Raw genomic sequence first — 18,264 nt, forward strand, 5'->3', positions numbered from 1 at the left:
TTAAATGGCCTTAATAAATCCAGTACTGCTAAGGAGCTAGAGTGACGAGAGCTCTTATCCACAGCTGGTGAGAATGAAAATTAGTACAAAAAATATAGAAAACAGTTTCCTACATTATCTTCAAATTGTATCTAGTTTGGCCAACCTGGGATAGGATGTGCACAAGAATGTTCATATCCTATGACTCAGCAATTCCAGTCTTAGCTGTACAGAGAAAATCTTCCACATGAGACATGTATAAGAATGTACAAAATTAGTAAATGGAAATGAGTGAACCAGAGCTACACACAACATGGATGTACCTCAAAACTTAAGCAAAAGAAAAAATACAAGCTTACAGTTTGATTCTATTATGTAAAGTTCCAAAACAAGCAAAAGCTAAACAAAATATTGCTTAGCAATATATATGTAGGTGGTAAACAATAAAGAACAAGAGAACAGTTAACATACAGTCAGGAAAAAAAAGCCAATGGAGGAGAGGAATAAAGCTATTATTGCAGAGGCCTACACAGAGGTTTTGAAGAACTAGTTAACTATTTATTTCTTCCTGCCTGGTGGATGCTCATTCTACTCTACTTTTTAAAGAGGAATCATGGTGAAGAGATTAATGTGCATATTCAATTACACTGCCCAGGTTGTGAGAGAATTAAAAGAGCCAACATACAAAACAGGACCTGGCACTTAGTGCTATTCAGGTATCCCCTGCCATCCGAAAATTCATGTGACGCTTTTACAAAACCCTACATTAGTACCTGTCTTTGGTAAGTGAAAAAATCTGAAGAGGTTTTTGGCTTTTATGTAAAAGGCAAAAAGTGAAAATAGTGTTCAGCATTTGTTTCGTGGCGAGCCATTGGGAGGCAGCACACACCTCCAGCAACAGTAGTGGCTCCACCAAGCTCCTTCCCCAGGAACCACACTCAGTTTCAAGCTGCCAGAGCTCTGAACTGTGTACGTAAGCATTTATGTTTTATCTTGTCTTATTCTGTGCCTCTGTTAGTAAGACGTGTCCTAAAGTATCCGAAAAGCCTAAGAGAGGGTATTTTTTGGGTCTAGGAATGCTAAAAATTTTTTCCATATAAACTAACTGTAATTGCTTCTTTGCTTTACACCATTTCCGCTTATGAAAGGTATCACAGGAATGCTCTACTTTTGGATGGTAGAGGAGACTTGCATATGTGTTAATAAATACACTGTACATGTGTGTTCATTTTACAATTCAAAACTGAGCACAAAAGAAAATTATAAAAATCTTAAGTTGAGACAAATGAAAAGAATCAATATTATTCTCTATGTAGTACTAAGCACTGACTCAGCAGTTGAGCTGACAATCATATGTGCTGACTTAGATATGGCAAACATTCCTTATAGCCAGAGTCTTCTCTGCAATGAGCCAAGGGACACTTCCAAGCTGGTTTTCTTTTGTTTTTAAAGAGCATTCAGGAGAGAATCCAAAGCAAGTCCTCGTTTAATTTAATTAAAAATTGTATAATATCTTGTGTTATTTCATTGCGATAAGTAAGAGCTTTCAAAAACAAAATGTAAAATGATTTAGATTTATGCCCTAAAGCCGCCCTGAAAAAACAGAAAGCTTTACAAAACATTTAGCAAAATAAAACTATTCTTAATGAAGTGAGGCAGCAAAACAGAAGGGAAAATTGTTATGAGATTATTCAAAGATCATGGTTATCTCAAGGGAACAACTATATAAACACTCAGGCTCATCTTTAAAATCCTCTGTAAGTGGCATATATTATTTCAAGCAAGAGAATGTTTCCAAATCACCCTCTCCTACCTTGAATATAAGAATTTTTATGGAATCATTTTCTCCTTCATCTGAGTTTAATATTAGTAATTATAGCATTACGGTAATAGTAAAAAACAGAATCATCTAAAAGATGTAATGGTCTGTATGAGTACATATCGTAGATTACGTAATGTTTGCAAACATACAGAAGAGTCTGGAAAAATATACATAAAGGTTGGTTCCATCTGGAGACTGCAGAATAAAGTGGGAACCTGCAGTTCCACTTACACACTGCAGCACTGTTTTGATTTTTTTTTTTTGGTAACAAATATGCATTATTTTTATTTTAGATTACTATCATTCCTTCCTTAAAACTAGCTGTTACTGATTAATTACAAAAGAAAAATATACTCATTGTAAAGAGCAGATTAGCAAAGACAAAAATAAAACTCCTCCATAAATCCAGCAATAAGAGAGAACCGTGGATAACACGAGAGATCATTCATACCTTTGTACGGTGTCCCCACAGTTGTTGCATATGCATTCTTTTCATATTTCTTCAAACGGTCTTCTAAATTGTGAATCTAAAAGTAACAAATATTCAAATCATATCATAAGATTAATATGGAAACCATATGTAAAAGAAAGGACTGCTATAGCTACTAGATTCTTTCATACTTAAAAGACAGAATACAGGCATATATAATTAATATAAATGGTTTCTTAGATATGACACTAAAAGCACAGGGAATAAAAGAGAAAATATACAAAATGGTCTTTATCAAAAGTAAAACTTTTGTGCCTCAAATGATATTATCAGAAAGTGAAAAGACCACCCACAGAATGGACAAAATACTTGCAAATTCCTTATCTCATAAGGGACTTGTACTCAGAATAGATAAAGAATACAACTGAACAAGAAACCAAATAACCCAACTAAAAAATGAGCAAAGGGCTTAAACAGAGTTGCTCCAAATAAGACATACAAATGACCAACAAGCAGATATTAAGATGTCCAACCTTAGTCATTAGAAAAATGAAAATTAAATCCATAATGAGATAGTTCATACCAACTTGTTGGTGAGGATGTGGAAAAATAAGAATCCTTATATGAATTTGTTGGTGGGAATGTAAAATGGTGCCACTATGTATTCTGGTGGTTCATCAGAAAAGCTGAACATAAAATTACCAAATGATCTAATAGTTCCATTCCTGGGTATATACCCCAAAGAACTGCAAATAGGTGCTCAAATAAAAACTTGTGCAGAATGTTCCTGACAGCACTATACGTAATACCCAAAAGGAAGAAATAATCCAAACATTCATAAACTGATGAATGAAGTATATAGGTATATCCTTATAATGAAATAATATTCAGCCATAAAAAGGAATAAAGTACTGATACATGCTACACTGATGAATCTTAAAAACACTGTGCTAAGTAAAATAACCCAGATAAGAAAGGTTATGTTTTATGTGATTTTATTCATATAAAATACTTGTAAGAGGCAAATTTATAGACGCAGGAGTAGATTAGTTAGTAGTTGCCAGGAGGTAATGGGGAGTATCGCTTCACAGGTATGAGGCTTCCTTATAGGGTGTGATGAAATGTTCTGGAACTAGATAATAATTTTCAAAACATTGTGAATGAACTACATGTCAATGAACTGTGCACTTTAAATTGGTCAAAATGTCAATTTTATGTGTGTTTCACCACCACAAAAATAACTAATACAAAAATTGCCATGCTAGCACAGTTTAAACATTTGAAGATGCTATAAGAAGGGAGTTTTAAAGCAGTAACCTTGAGAATAAATGAGAAAAGATAAACCACTGGGAAATAGAAAAAAAATAAAGTAGCGTTGGGACTTAGCATCTATTTTTATGATTTAAATAATATATATATTGTAAAAGTTTTCAAACATAATTGACCACAGAGAATATAGTACAATCCATGCCCATATATATCTATCCATTACCTAATTTCAACAACTGGCAAGATTTTTGTATGTATGACTTTTAAGCAAACTGGAAAATTAGGGCACCTGGGTGGCTGCGTCGGTTAAGCACTTGACTCTAGATTTCAGCCCTGGTCATGATCTCAGGGCTGTGAGATCAAGCCCCATGTTGGGCTCTGCACTAAGTGGGAAAGCTGCCTGAGATTCCCTTTCCTTCTCCCTTTGTCCCTCCCCTGCTTGGATGTGTGCTCTCTCTCTCAAATAAATAACTTTTAAAACAAAACAAAACAAAAACTGGAAAATCCCTGGAGATGTAACCTTCAAAGAGCCTGCTGACTTGTATCACTATTCCTCCAGAATTTGGAAAAAAAGACTACTGCAGATGTTGCACTACAGATTCACATACTGGTATTTTCATGCTTATGCATCCTTCTAGACATATAAACACAGTCCTATTTAAATCTAATTACTGGATAATATATGGATAAAATTTATTATATCAAGACAATTTAACCACTAGGAAAAAGTAGTAAAGACTATGTCAACAGATTTTCCCTCTGATAAAAACAAAAGCATCTTTTTTTAAAACTTAAGTTATTGCAAATAAACACATAATTTTATCCAAGATGTTAAACACTAGAAAGAATAAGATGCAAATGTTCTTGTTTAAATACATGTGATCATGAATTTAAGAGATATCCTCCAGCAACTTCAGATTTGGAAATAAAATTTCTTGTGTAAGACAAAACTGCAAAGCCAGCTATTAAATGAGTATTATATCAATTCGTTTTTAAAAATAAGCTAAATGAGATCCAAGTACATAAAAACATAAATTAAGTCAGTTCAAAATAAAAGGCACCAATTAAACCTGTACCTGTTCTCTGAACTCTTGCTCTTTCAACTTTGAATCACTGATTAGAGTAGTCTTCTGTGCTAGTTGTGTCTGAAAAAACAAGAAGTCAGATCTGAAATGCATATGCGTTTCATCATTGCCTGGTAAATTATCTTTGTTTTTAACTTTTAAAACACAAAATACTCCTGGGGCACCTGGGTGGCTCAGCTGGTAAAGCACTTGACTTTGGATCATGTCGTGATCTCAGGATCCTGGAATTGAGCCCCACATCGGGCTTCCTGCTCAATGGGGAGTCTGCTTGGACCTCTGCCCCTGTCCCACCCCCCACTTGTGCTCTCTCTCAAGTAAATAAAATCTTTAAGAAAAAAACCCCACAAAATACTCCTGAAAATATACTGTTTTCAGTCAAATTCAATGACTTACCTGTAACTCCATAATTGTTACCTGAAAAGGGAAAAGAAAAAAATGAGTATATACTACACTAAAGTCTATAAGAAACAATAAAAAGGAATAAAATGAAATAACAAGAAAATAAAAATTTAAGTGTTTTAGTCTTAAGAGAGTGATAAGATTTCAGAGTCCAGTTCCTCTCACTTTGTCATTGCCAGGGCTGTCCTCCTGCTGCAGCCTTTCCTGGTACTTATTCTGTAGCTCCTCCAGCTGAGTCTGCAGGTCCATTACTTTAGCAGTCATTTCTTCTTCACGAGCCTTTAGGATAAAAAAAGAAAAAGTGCTAATGAACAGAGCAAAAAGAACCATAGACGCAAGAGAGTATTGAGAAAACTACCTCTGAAGGAGAAACAAATACCTAAATATTTCTGGAGACACAAACCACTGTTTCTATTGTCATTTGCGACTATGCTCAAACACCTTCCTTCATGTCCCACTTTTAACACCAAGGCCGCTATTCCCGCCATACTACTGTCCCCTCCCCAACTCTGTCCCCACCCCATAAAGTCCATTAAGCAGTTTCTTCTCCCTTAAGCTAGGGTTCCCAGGCTTGACCATCAGGTATGTAACAGTGTGGAGACAGAACTTGAACACAGAGCCTATGCGTTAGGGACTCTGCCCTTTTCTACATTAGGATTGACTAAGATCAAGTGTAGGATTTGATTTCCAGAAAATATCCATTAATATAAAGTAGGAGATACTGTTAGGCACAGCACTGATCAACCAGCCCACAACTTACTGATCACAAGACATTGTGGAGGTTTTTCTCAACCCTTCAGATAAGCTGTGTAAATCAGGAAATGATTCTTTGTCCTGGCTCAGCAAACCTGAACATCTATACATCTGTCCCCAAACCACACTAGTGGTTCTTTAAGGTAAAATGTTCAACTAAACTCTATTTTTGAAGAAAAAAAAAAAAAAGAAAAGAAAACTATTGTGTAATGTATTAAAAACCATGTAATCTATTTGCCCTGAACTTTGCAAAAAAAAAAAAAAAAAAAAAAAAAACAAAAAAACCTGCAAAAATATATGTGACTTATTGGTCCAAAAATCCTACTTAGATAATTTGGTATACAAATCATCTCTCTCTTCTGTTTTGACTGCCCTAGTAAAGGCTATTGCCCATTCTACATTTCTTCATTTATCTTAGTAACTGCCATGATTTATTATACAGAGCAATCCAGACCTCTTCTTGCTCTTATAAATCTTGTAATAACCTTTGTGCTAAAAGAACATTTGGAATTGGAATATTGATCAGATTGAGTAATGAAGACAGGACAAGTGTTTGCTGAATAAGAGACTGAACAGGAAAAACAGCAACAAATGAGTATCTGATTTAACAGATGCTGACTTGACAGAACCAAGAAACATGATCCTCAAAAAACAAATAGAGAGAGGCCCAATGACACAAAATAAGGCAATGAACCATAAGGACACTTAGAAAATATACTTTGAAATACCACTGGTCATGAAACTTAGACCAACTGAAAAAGAACAAACTCTTTCTGGCAACATAAGCAAAGCAAAGATGTCTAGTAACCAGCCTCCTTAGACATCTCCCCACGAGGCTCACTTGGAGCCATCTCCCTGCTGAGGCTCACTTGTACCCAGCCTCTATTCCTAAAACAACATCAACCACAAACTCTTGTAAATATGTTACAACCCACAGTCTTGGTTTACAGTTTTCAGTCTACCATGGAATATCCTGTGTGGATGTCTTGTTAATGTGGTTTAGGCGCCTTTGAAAGAATCACCTCTACAGCTACATATTCAACTAGGCCCAGATTTTATATTATTTTATTTTATTTTATCCTATTTTCTTTTCTTTCTTTCTCTTTCTTTCTTACTGATTGATTGACTGATTGATTGGTGAAAGAGCCAAGGGTGGAGGGGAGGGGACAGAAGGAGAAAGAGAATCTTAAGCAGACTCCATACTGAGCAGGGAGCCAGACATGAGGTTCAATCTCACAACCCTGGGATCATGACCCAAACCAAAATCAAGAGGCAGATACTTAACCAAACTGAACCACCTGGTGCCCTTGGGCCCAGATTTTAACTGACAGTTAGCTATATCTGGCATTTCCTTTGACAGTTGTGGGATACCATCTAAATCAAGCCTGCTAAGAATTAGGAAAAAAATCCCTTCTTCATTACTTCTAATTTAAGAAACACTTTTGTAAATTCCTTTGTTGTTCTTCTTAGAGGAGAAAAAAAAAACAGTATTGTTTACTTCAACGTAAAAACAATAAGGAAAACCAGTTAACCTGAATGTTAGTACACATGCATAGAAATCATGTTTGAAAAACTAGTTATTATGCCAAAGCCAAATCACTAAAATACAGTCAATGTCAAAGGAAACCAGTTTTGTATCTAATGTAGCAAGCTACTTCCTCCCAGTGGGACTGCTCTGAGTTGGGACCAGGCTATTACTTAAACTCACTTACATGAGTACTCAGCTCTTCCTTTGAGATGTCATCACTCTCTCTTCCCAACTGGATTCTTCCCTGCCCTACCACATGTCACCTCCCTCAAATTTACCAGTGCTTAGTATGTGCCAAGTATATGGCTAGGTCTTTAAGACTCGAGATGAGTAACAAAATCCCTGCCTGCCAGATGCTTACAGTCTAGGGGAAAGGACATACACATTAATATTTCCCTACACACACATGCGTATGTGACAAAAATTCACGTTATAAGTGAAGTAATGAATACAGATGAATACCAAAGAACTTAGGTGCAATTAATATTTAAAGGGTTCTAAAAAAAACTATATGTTAAAACAATATGATACAGAAAAGAATATTCAAAATGCAAACTTTTGAGTAGAAAAGTGAAAAAGTAGAACACGTTTCAGTTTTGTTTCTGTTTAGCAATATCATGAAAGAAACTAATCATTGATTTCTGGTTCAAGGTGGCAATACTTCTAAACTCACCTCCTCCCATGGACACACTGAGTCTAAATATGGAACAATTTCCTCTTAAAAATAAAAAACAAAAAAGCCTGGCTGAGTGACAGCTACACATCAGGCAAATGAGAGAAAAAAACCACAATGAAGTGGGTAGGAAATGCTGACACAACCTTGTCATAAATCCCAGCATGACAACCAACAACTGAGAGGAACCTCAAAACCCAGAATTTCTCTCTGAGGACCGAAGGGTTTGAAAGCCACATTGAGCATCCCAACTTTTAAGATATATATACTTGAGAGCAAGCCCCCCAGACATTTAACTTTGAAAGCCAAAAGGTTCACATCTTGAGACCCACAAAACACTAATCAGATCACTAATCTGAGAAGCCACTGTTTGTTTTTTTTTTTTAAGATTTTATTTATTTATATGATAAACAGAGATCACAAGTAGGCAGAGAGGGAGGCAGAGACAGAAGGGGGAAGCAGGCTCCCTGCTGAGCAGAGAGCCCAATGCGGGGCTTGATCCCAAAACCCTGGGATCATGACCTGAGCCGAAGGCAGAGGCCTTAACCTACTGAGCCACCTAGCCACCCCCTGAGAAGCCACTTTTAAAGGGTTCCTGTGCCTGATTCAACCACACCAGCGCCCAGCGAAGAGGTGGCCAACTACATCCAGACTTCAAGTGAAGGGAGACTCACCTGCTTCTATTAAAGCATTGGTCTGAAGAGGAGACATCTAATTTAACATACACACCTAGGAGCCTGCCCTCCCTGGGGACACAGACTGGCAGATGCCATTTTGCATGCTCCTTTTGACATGTTCCAGAGCACTAGTATCTCCCAGAAGGGAGCTTTTACAGGCATCTGGTGCCCTGATTTTTGCAGCTGCCACCTAGGGGGACACTTCTTAATCACATGGCTCTGGAGGTCAGGGGAGCTTGTGTTCCTAGACCCATGAGAGTGTAATTAATAATATCACCCAGAAAGGAGCTCAAATCTCCATCTGCTGCCCCAATTTTTGTAGCTGCTGCCAGGGAACACAGCTATACTGGCTCTGGTGGACAGTGCCCAAGGATCCCATAAGGCTGTAACCAACAGAGAAAAAGTTCTTAAATAGCTAACCACCCCCAAGGGCACAGCAAGAGACAATAGACACAGGAGTTCAAACTTTGTGAAGGAGACCTATTGGTTAATCATCATGACTGGCCTAAGGGGAAGGCTGCTACTTAAACATGCACCTAAATGCAGAATGTAATCCTTTCCTCAAGCCGTCTTTGAGCTCACCCTCTGCCATACTCCAGAGCACCAGTGTCTCCTGGAGGGGAACTTTACCTGTGTCCTGTGTCCTGATTTTTGCCACTTACTGCCCAAGAGACACCCCTTGATCACCTGGCCTTGGTGGCCAAGACAGCTTGCATTCCTAGATCCCACAGGACTATGGCAATTGGAGAGATGGTTCTTGGCAGACTACCAACTCCTGGAGTACTACATAGACAGTGGATTGAAGTGTAACTTCCCCCCAATCTTTCTGTAAAGGAGGCCTCTTTGCTTGTCTTGGAACTTGGCCTGAGGGGCAGGCTTCAGGTTTGGCACAAATTTTGTGGCCTGTGGAGCTGCTCTCAGGGAACAAAGGCAGTGGATGTCACCATGGTGCTCTCTCTTCTTCTGCCTTGCTCTAGCTTGCCAGTATCACCCAGAGAAGAGCTCACACTTTCATTTGGAACCCTGATTTTTGTGACCACCATTCAAGGTACACCTCCAGATTCCCTGCCTCTGGTGGCCTGCAGGGCGTACACTAGCTTGCAATCCCACAAGACTATATATGTTTGCATATTTTTAAAAGCTGATGCCTGAGGGTCTGGCTTCCAATCAGCATGAATCTAGGTGCTGAGACCCTTCCTTCTGAACTACTGACAGGTAGGTAGCACAACCTCAACTACTGAGAACTATTAAAAACACAATACGCTGCTTGGACAAGCATAAAGGTTTAAGAGACAACCAAAAGCTGAGGCAGGGTTGAACAATAAGGCTTATCTCCTACATGAGGCTAATCCTTCAAGACTGAGAGAGGTGGCTGTTGCATCTACTGTATAATCACTTATAAAGCTAGATGGAAGTTAGACAAAAGTAGTAAAGATAATTATGATTACAATAATGAATTAAGGAATACACAAGATAGGGGTGACTGGGTGGCTTAGCTGGTTAAGTGGTTGCCTTCAGCTCAGGTCATGATCCCAGGGTCCTGGGACCGAGCCCCGCATCAGGCTCCCTGCTCAGCGGGAAGCCTGCTTCTCCCTCTCCCACTCCCCCAGCTTGTATTCCCTCTCTCACTGTCTCTCTATCAAATAAATAAATCTTTTAAAAAAATAGTTAAAATGTCAAGGAGTGATTATAATGTTGAGCTTTACAATGGGATCAAACTTAAACTGTTATCAACTTAAAACAGACTGTTATAAGTTGTTCTATGTAAGCCCCATGGTAACCACAAAGCAAAAACTATAATAAATACACAAAAGATAAAGATAAGCGCACCACCAAAGAATATCATCAAAATATAAAGAAAACAGGAAAAGAAGAATCGAACAGAAAGGAACTACAAAAACAGCCAGAAAACAATGAACAAAATGGCAACAAGTACATATTTATCAGTAACTACTTTAAATGTAAATGGACTAAATTTTCCAATCAAGAGATTCAGAATGGCTAAATAAGTTAAAAACAATACCCATCTATATGCCACCTGCAAGAGACTCACTTAGATGTAAGGACACACACTGCAAGTAAAAGGATGAAAAAAGATATTCCATGCAAATGGAAACAAACAAACAAAAAAGCCAGGGTAGCAATACTTTTATCAACGTAAGACTTCAAAACAAAGACAGTAAAATAAGAGACAAAGAAGGATATTACATAATGATAAAGGGGTCAACCCAATAAAAAAAGATAAAACATTTAAAAATATTTATGCACCTAACATACGAGCACCTAAATACATAAAGTAAATATTAACAGACCTAAAAGGAATAACAGACAGCAATACAATAATAATAGGGGACTCTAAACCCTACTCACATCAATGGATAGATCACCCAGGCAGAAAATCAGTAAGGAAACAATGGCTTTAAATGACATCTTAGGCCAAATGAACTTAACAGAAATATACAGAACATTTCATGCAAAGCAACAGAATACATATTCTTCTCAAGTGCACACAGAATATTTTCCAACATAGATCATATATTGGGCCACAAAATAAGTCTTAATAGAGTTAGGAGACTGAAATCATATCAAGCATCTTTTCCAACGACAACAGTATGAAACTAGAAATTAACTACACAAAGAAAACTGGAAGGCACAGAAAGCACCAGGAATAGAGTCAGCAATACTATAATAGCATTGTATGTTGATAGATGGTAGCTACACTATGGTGGATGTAGCATAACATATCATAACATAACATATGGTATACACCATAGTGCTGTATACCTGAAACTAATGTAGCATTGTGTCAACTGTATGCAAACAAAATTTTTAAAAACCTCACCCCTCTCCACACACAAAGAAAACTGGAGAATTCACAAATATGTGGAGATTAAACAACATGCTACTGAACAACCAATGGGTCAAAACAGAAATCAAAAGAAAAATTTTAAAGATCTGGAGACAAATAAAAATGGAAATAGAACTTACTAAAATTTATAGGATGCAGCAAAAGCAGTTCTAAGAGGGAAGTTCATAGCAATAAATGCCTATTTCAGGAAATGTGAAAATTCTCAAATAAACAACCTGAGTTTACACATACCCCAAGGAACTAGAAAATGAATGAATTAAGTCCAATGTTAGCAGAAGAAAGGAAGTAACAGATTAGAACTGAAATAAATGATATAAAGATTAAAAACACAATAGAAAATTGATCAATGAAACTAAGATCTGGTTCCCTAAAAAGATATACAAAATTGACAAATCTTTATCTAGACTCACTGAGAAATAAATAAAGAGGATTCAAATAAATGATATCAGAAATCAAAAGGAAGTTATAACTGATAGCACAGAAATACAAGAATCATAAGACACTACAATGAAAAACTATTAACAAATTGGAAAGCCCAGCAGAAACATTTCTAAAAACATTCAACCTACCAACACTAAATCATGATGAAGTAGAAAATCTGAACAGACCAATTACTGGTAATGAGATTTAATCAGTAATCAAAAACCTCCCAATAAACAAAAGTCCAGGACCAGACAGCTTCACTTTGAATATACCGCACATTCAAAAAAAAAAATGCCAACCTTTCTTAAACTCTTCCAAAAACAGAAGGAACTATTCCAAACTCCTTTTAAAAGGCCAGCATCACCCTGACACCAAAACCAGACAAAGATACCACACACATATGCAAAAATAACAGGCCATACTCTAAAAAACATAAACAGAAAAATTCTCAACAAGGTATAGCAGACCAAATTCAATAGTACATTAAAAGGATCATACGCCATGATCAAATGGGATTTATTTCAGGGATTAAGGATGTTTCAACATTTGTAGGTCAGTCAATGTGATACACACTAACAAAATGAAGGATAGAAATCATATGATTACCTCAATACATGCCAAAAAAGCATTTGACAAAATTCAATAACAATTTATAATAAAAACTCTCAACAAAGTGGGTACAGAGGAACGTAACTCAACAGAGAAAAGGCCAAATATGACAAGCCCACAGCAAACATCATACTTGCTGAAACCTTTTCTTCTAAGATCAGGAACAAGACAAGGATGCCCACTCTAACCACTTTTATTCAACATAAAATTGGAAATCCCAGCCAGAGCAATTAGGCAAGAAAAATAAATGAAAGGCATCCAAACTGGGAAGAAGGAAAGAAAGCAGTAAAACAGTCACTGTCTGCAGAGTACATATTATATACAGAAAATCCTAAAGACTCCATCAAAAACTTGTTAGAACCAATAAAATAATAAGTTGTAGGATAAAAGGCAATATACAAAAATCTACTGCATTCCTATACACAAATAAATAAACTATCAGAAATTTAAGAAAACAATCCCACTCACAATTGCATCAAAAATAATAAAATACTGGGGCAGGTGCCTGGTGGCTCAGTTGGTTAAGCATCCAACTCTTGGTTTTAGCTCAGGTCATGATCTCAGGGTCATGAAACTGAGCACCCCATCAGGTTCCATGCTCAGTGAGTCTGCCTGGGATTCTCTTTCTCTCTTTCTGGCCCTCCCCCTGTTTGTGCACTCTCTCTCTCAAATGAATAAATAAATCTTTAAAAAATAAAAGAATACATAAGAATAAATTTAACCAAGGAGGTGTAAGACATGTACTCTGAAAACTATGAGACATTGATGAAAGAAATTGAAAAATACATAATAAATGTAAAGAGACTCTGTGCTTATGGACTGGTAGAATTAATACTGTCACATGTCCATCCTACCCAAAGCAATCTACAAATTCAAGATAATCCCTATCAAAATGCCAAGGGCATTTTTCACAGAACTAGACAAATAATTCTAAAATTTGTAAGGAACTGCAAAAGAACCCAAATAACCAAAGCAATCATGAGAAAGAAGAACAAAGCTGGAGGACTCCCTGATTTCAAACTATTTTTGCAAAGGTATAGTAATTAAAACAGTATGGTATTGGTATAAAAACAGATGTGAAGATCAATGGAACAGGATAAAGCCTAGAAATAAATCCATGCATATATGGTCAATTAATTTACAACAAAGGAGCCAGGAACATATAATGGGGTAAAGGATAGTCTCTTCATTTAACTGTGCACAGAAAACTGGACAGCCACATACAAAAGAATGAAACTGGACTACCATCACACACCATACACAAATTAACTTAAAATGGGGTGCCTGGGTGGCTCAGTCATTTAAGCATCTGCCTATGATTCAGGTCATGATCCTGGGTCCTGGGATCAAGCCCCACATCACAGAGGCTCCCTGCTCCACAGGGAGTCTGCTTCTACCTCCCCACTTCCATTCCCCCTGCTTGTGCTCTCTCTCAAATAAAATCCTTTTTAAAAATGGATTAAAAATCTGAATGTAAGACGTAAAACCATAAAATTCCTCGAAGAAAACAAAGGCTGTAAGCTCTTTGAGAAAGGTGTGGCAATGGTTTTGAATCTGACACCAAAACCTAAATAAACAAGTGGCACTCCAACATACTAAAAAGCTTCTTGATAGCAAAGGAAACCATTAACAAACTGGAAAGGCAACCTATGAAATGACAGAAAATATTTGATCTGGTATTTTGATAAGGGCTGATATTTGATAAAGGGCTAATATATAAAAAATTCATACAACTCAACAGCAAAAAGAAAAAAATCGTATTAAAAATTGGGCAGAAGGGGGTGCCTGGGTGGCTCAGTGGGTTAGAGCGTCTGACTTCGGATCGGGTCATGATCCTGGGGTCCTGGGATTGGGCCCCACATCGGGCTCTCTGCTCGGCGGGGGGCCTGCTTCCTCCTCTCTCTCTCTGCCTGCCTCCATGCCTGCTTGTGATCTCTGTCAAACAGATAAATAAAATCTTTAAAAAAAAAAAAAAAGGGGCAGAAGACCTAAATAAACATTTTCCCAAAGACACACAGATGGCCAACAGGTCCATAAAAGGATGCTCTATATCATTACTTACCAGAAAAATGCAAATCAAGACCATAATGAGACAATCTCCTCACAGCTGTTAAAAGGACTATTATTTTTAAAAAAACAAAGATTGAAATAATGAGTGCTGATAAAGATGTGGAGAAAAGGGAACCTTTGTGCACTGTTTGTGGGAATGTAAATTGGTACAGCCACTATGGAAAACAGTGTGGAAGTTCCTCAAAACATTAAAAATAGAACTACCATATGATCCAGCAATTCCACTTCTGGGTATTTATCCAAAGAAACACCACCACTAACTCAAAAAGATATAGGTACCCAGTGTTCACTGTAGCACTATTTATAATAAATAGCCAATATATGGGAACAACTTAAGTGTCCATCAGTAGATGAACGGATAAAGAAATTATCATACACACACACGAATGGATAAAGAAACTGTTACACATATACAAAGAGAAGTATCATTCAGCCATAAAAAAGAATGAAACTTTGCTATTTGTGACAACATGGATGGATTTCAAGGGCATTACGCTGAATGAAAGAAGTGAGAGAGAAAAACAAACACCGTAATGATCTCACTTATATGTGGAATCTAAAAATAAGTAAGTAAAATTTAAAAATCAAACTCACAGATACAGAGAACAGATTGGTGGCTGCCAGAGGTAGGGCATGGGGAGGTGGGAGAAATGTATGAACTGTTTTTGTTTGGGTTTTATTTACTTAAATAAATTGAATTTTTTTAAAAAGAAAAGAATGGGGCACCTGGGTGGCTTGGTTAAGTGTCCAACTCGTGACTTTGGCCCAGGTCATAATTCTCAGGGTTATGGCAGTGAGTACCGTGTCAGACTCCACTCTAAGTGCCCAGTCTGCTTGAAATTCTCTCTCTCTCTCTGCCCCTCTCCCTGCTCATGCATACTCACTCTCTTTCTCAAATAATAAATAAATAAAATCTTTTAAAAAGAAAAGAGAAAAGAAGAATGGTTACCTGTGGAGAAAAAAGGGGCAAGATGTAGAATACAGAAAACAGGAATGGGTTTTCATTACAGAACATTCTCTATACTTTTTAATATTATTTTGATCTTTAAATTGTATGAAAAGATTTTATTCAAAGATTGTTTTCTAAATAAAAGTTAAAGTGAAATCTTATTTTTTAAAGCCCAAATTTGAGAAATGGTAATAACTTAACTTACTAATTCACAAAGCTTGAGAGAGTGCTCTTTAGGCACACAGAAAAGCATGACCAAAGGTAAAATAGGATGAAGAACAAGCTGAAGTTGAGTTCGTCTAGCACCAAATGAACTGGAGGAGGTATCACTGGGACAATGGGAAGCTGAAGGTATTTAAGAGAAGTGGTATGATCACATTCTCATTTCAAGACAGAAAATACCTCTGACAAGAAGACATGGATACTTTAGGGAAAAAACCAGCAGCAAAGCCATCAGCTGGATAATACAAAAGACCAGACCAAATGGAAGATTGGCAGTCAGAGAGTGGCAATGACAGTCAGACAGTGGCAACAGCAGCTGCGCTGAGAGGAGAGGAACATGCAGTATGACTCAATGAAAACTATGTTCTAAAGAGTCTACTCTATGTTGGCTATTGTGTTGGAGGTATACAATTAAACAGATACAGATGATTTCTCTGCCTAGTAAATCAGGGAAGACAAACAGATTTCATGCCTAATAGGTGTGGGGATGCATATGTGTGAGGGGCTGAGAAAGACAGAAGGTATGAATCAAGGATGACAAAAGTCACCAGTATCTTCAAATGGGGGAAGTAGTAAGAATGTTACCTAGGACAGTAAAGGCAGGAAAATGAAAATGTCTCTGTGTTCCACTATGCTGCTATTAGCAAATCACAGAATTGTTTTAAAGGATGACAAAAACACAACACTCTACAATGTCATCATTCAGACACATCATCTGATAATAGCTTTCCAGAGGGGGAAAATACACCACTGCATAAAACATACAAACCCCACAGGAAACTCAAAGTCTTGAAATTTTTAAATGGGAGAATGGTAGAGAATATCTCAGAATCAAAGGAATATAGCATTTGCTAAGAATTGCTAGTATCTCTTTTAGTAACACTGGTACTTTTTTTTTTTTTTAAGTAGACTCCATGTCTAGCATGGAGCCCATTGTGGGCTCAAGCTCACGACCCTGAGATCAAAACCTGAGCTGACATGGAGTTGGACACTTAACTGACTGAGCGACCCCAGCACTTTGGTAGTATCTGTACTTTTATTTTTTTTTTAAGATTTTTATTTCTTTCTTTATTTGACAGAGAGAGATCACAAGTAGGCAGAGAGGCAGGCAGAGAGAGGGGGAAGCAGGCTCCGTGCTGAGCAGAGAACCAGATGTGGGGCTCGATCCCAGGGCCCTGAGATCATGACCTGAGCTGAAGGCAGAGGTTTAACCCACTGACTGAGCCATCCAGGTACCCCATATCTGTACCTTTAAAAAGAAATTCTTCAAGACAGAGTTTTTATTTGGAGTGTTCTGATAGGAACTGCCTATTTATCAAAGTCAGACCTAGACCTGGCATTTAAAAGTCTGAGCCCACACCGTCTAATAGAGTAGCCATAAGCCATCCTAGAACTGTGGTTATGAGCACAGTTAGCTAATCCACACTGATACGGGCTGCAAACATAAAAACATACCAAAACTTAAAGAAATAATCCATATGTAATTTTTATATTGACCACATACTGAAATGATAATATTTTGGATATCATGCGTTAACATATTATTATTAAAATTAAGTTCACGTACTAAGTCAGAGAAAGACAAACACCAAATGATTTCACTCATATGTGGAATTTAAGAAACAAATGAGCAAAGTGGGGAGAGGGGGGGAAGGAAAGAGAAAGAAACCAAGAAACAGACTCTTAACTATAGAAAACAAACTGCTGGTTACCAAAAGGGATGGGTGAAATAGGGGATGGGGATGAAGGGGTGCACTATCTGCGATGAGCACTGGTGTTGTAGAGAAGTGTTGAATCACTATATTGTACACCTGAAACTAGTAATAACTGCATGTTAACTAACTGGAATTTGAATAAAAACTTTTTAAAAAATTAAATTCACCTGTCTTTCTCTTTTCTTAATGATACTAGAAAATGTTAAATTACATATAGCTCAAATTTGTGACCTACACTCTATTTCTAATGGACAGTGCTGGTCTGAGGCACAGGAAGGCATTTTGGAGAAGAGGCCACCCAACTCCTTCCCTCACCCTCCAATTCCTGTCTCCAAGCTGGAAACTTAGAGGATCATTCCTTTAATATCCCTAATATACACCCAATTTTCAAGGCGGAACCATATCACAGGCTAACATTCTTACCTGCCTCCCTGTTTCCGCACCTGTCTATCTATAGAGGTCTGTCATGACCTTGGAAAGTCTTTTGTCTGCTACTCCACACATCCAGAGAAAGAGAAGTAGTTCACAAGAGGGAACATTCTAGCTGTGGCACAGTTCATCCCCTGCAAAGGAAGCTCCCTGACTTACTTATCCATGATAAATAACTACTACCTTCCCCAGGTTCCTTTCTTAGAGAGAAGTCTTTATAATTATATGAAGCTAATGAAGGGTCAGTGCTCTCCCACTCACTGTGAAGTTTTAGGTAAATCACTTAACTATGCTGAACTGGCTTTGCCTTTGGCAAAAAGAAAGAAAGAAAGAAAGAAAGAAAGAAAGAAAGAAAGAAAGAAA

General features: G+C 37.3%; 1 protein-coding gene across 7 annotated transcripts in view; it reads right to left on the bottom strand.

Moving 5' to 3' along the window:
• Positions 1-18,264, bottom strand: part of GOLGA4 (golgin A4) — a 121,485-nt gene that overhangs the window by 19,889 nt on the left and 83,332 nt on the right. For 6 of the 7 annotated variants that reach the window (XM_032861224.1, XM_032861225.1, XM_032861222.1 and 3 more), the window contains 4 exons: positions 5,150-5,263; positions 4,979-4,999; positions 4,577-4,645; positions 2,253-2,328 (listed from right to left, as the gene is read on the bottom strand). In XM_032861224.1, coding sequence (XP_032717115.1) covers positions 2,253-2,328; positions 4,577-4,645; positions 4,979-4,999; positions 5,150-5,263 — 280 coding nt within the window. The remainder of the gene's footprint in view (positions 1-2,252; positions 2,329-4,576; positions 4,646-4,978; positions 5,000-5,149; positions 5,264-18,264) is intronic. The other variant, XM_032861223.1, reaches the window with a different exon arrangement.

Source organism: Lontra canadensis, unplaced genomic scaffold (assembly GCF_010015895.1).
Source record: "Lontra canadensis isolate GAN:19392208 unplaced genomic scaffold, GSC_riverotter_1.0 scaffold20, whole genome shotgun sequence".
Lineage (NCBI taxonomy): Eukaryota > Metazoa > Chordata > Mammalia > Carnivora > Mustelidae > Lontra > Lontra canadensis.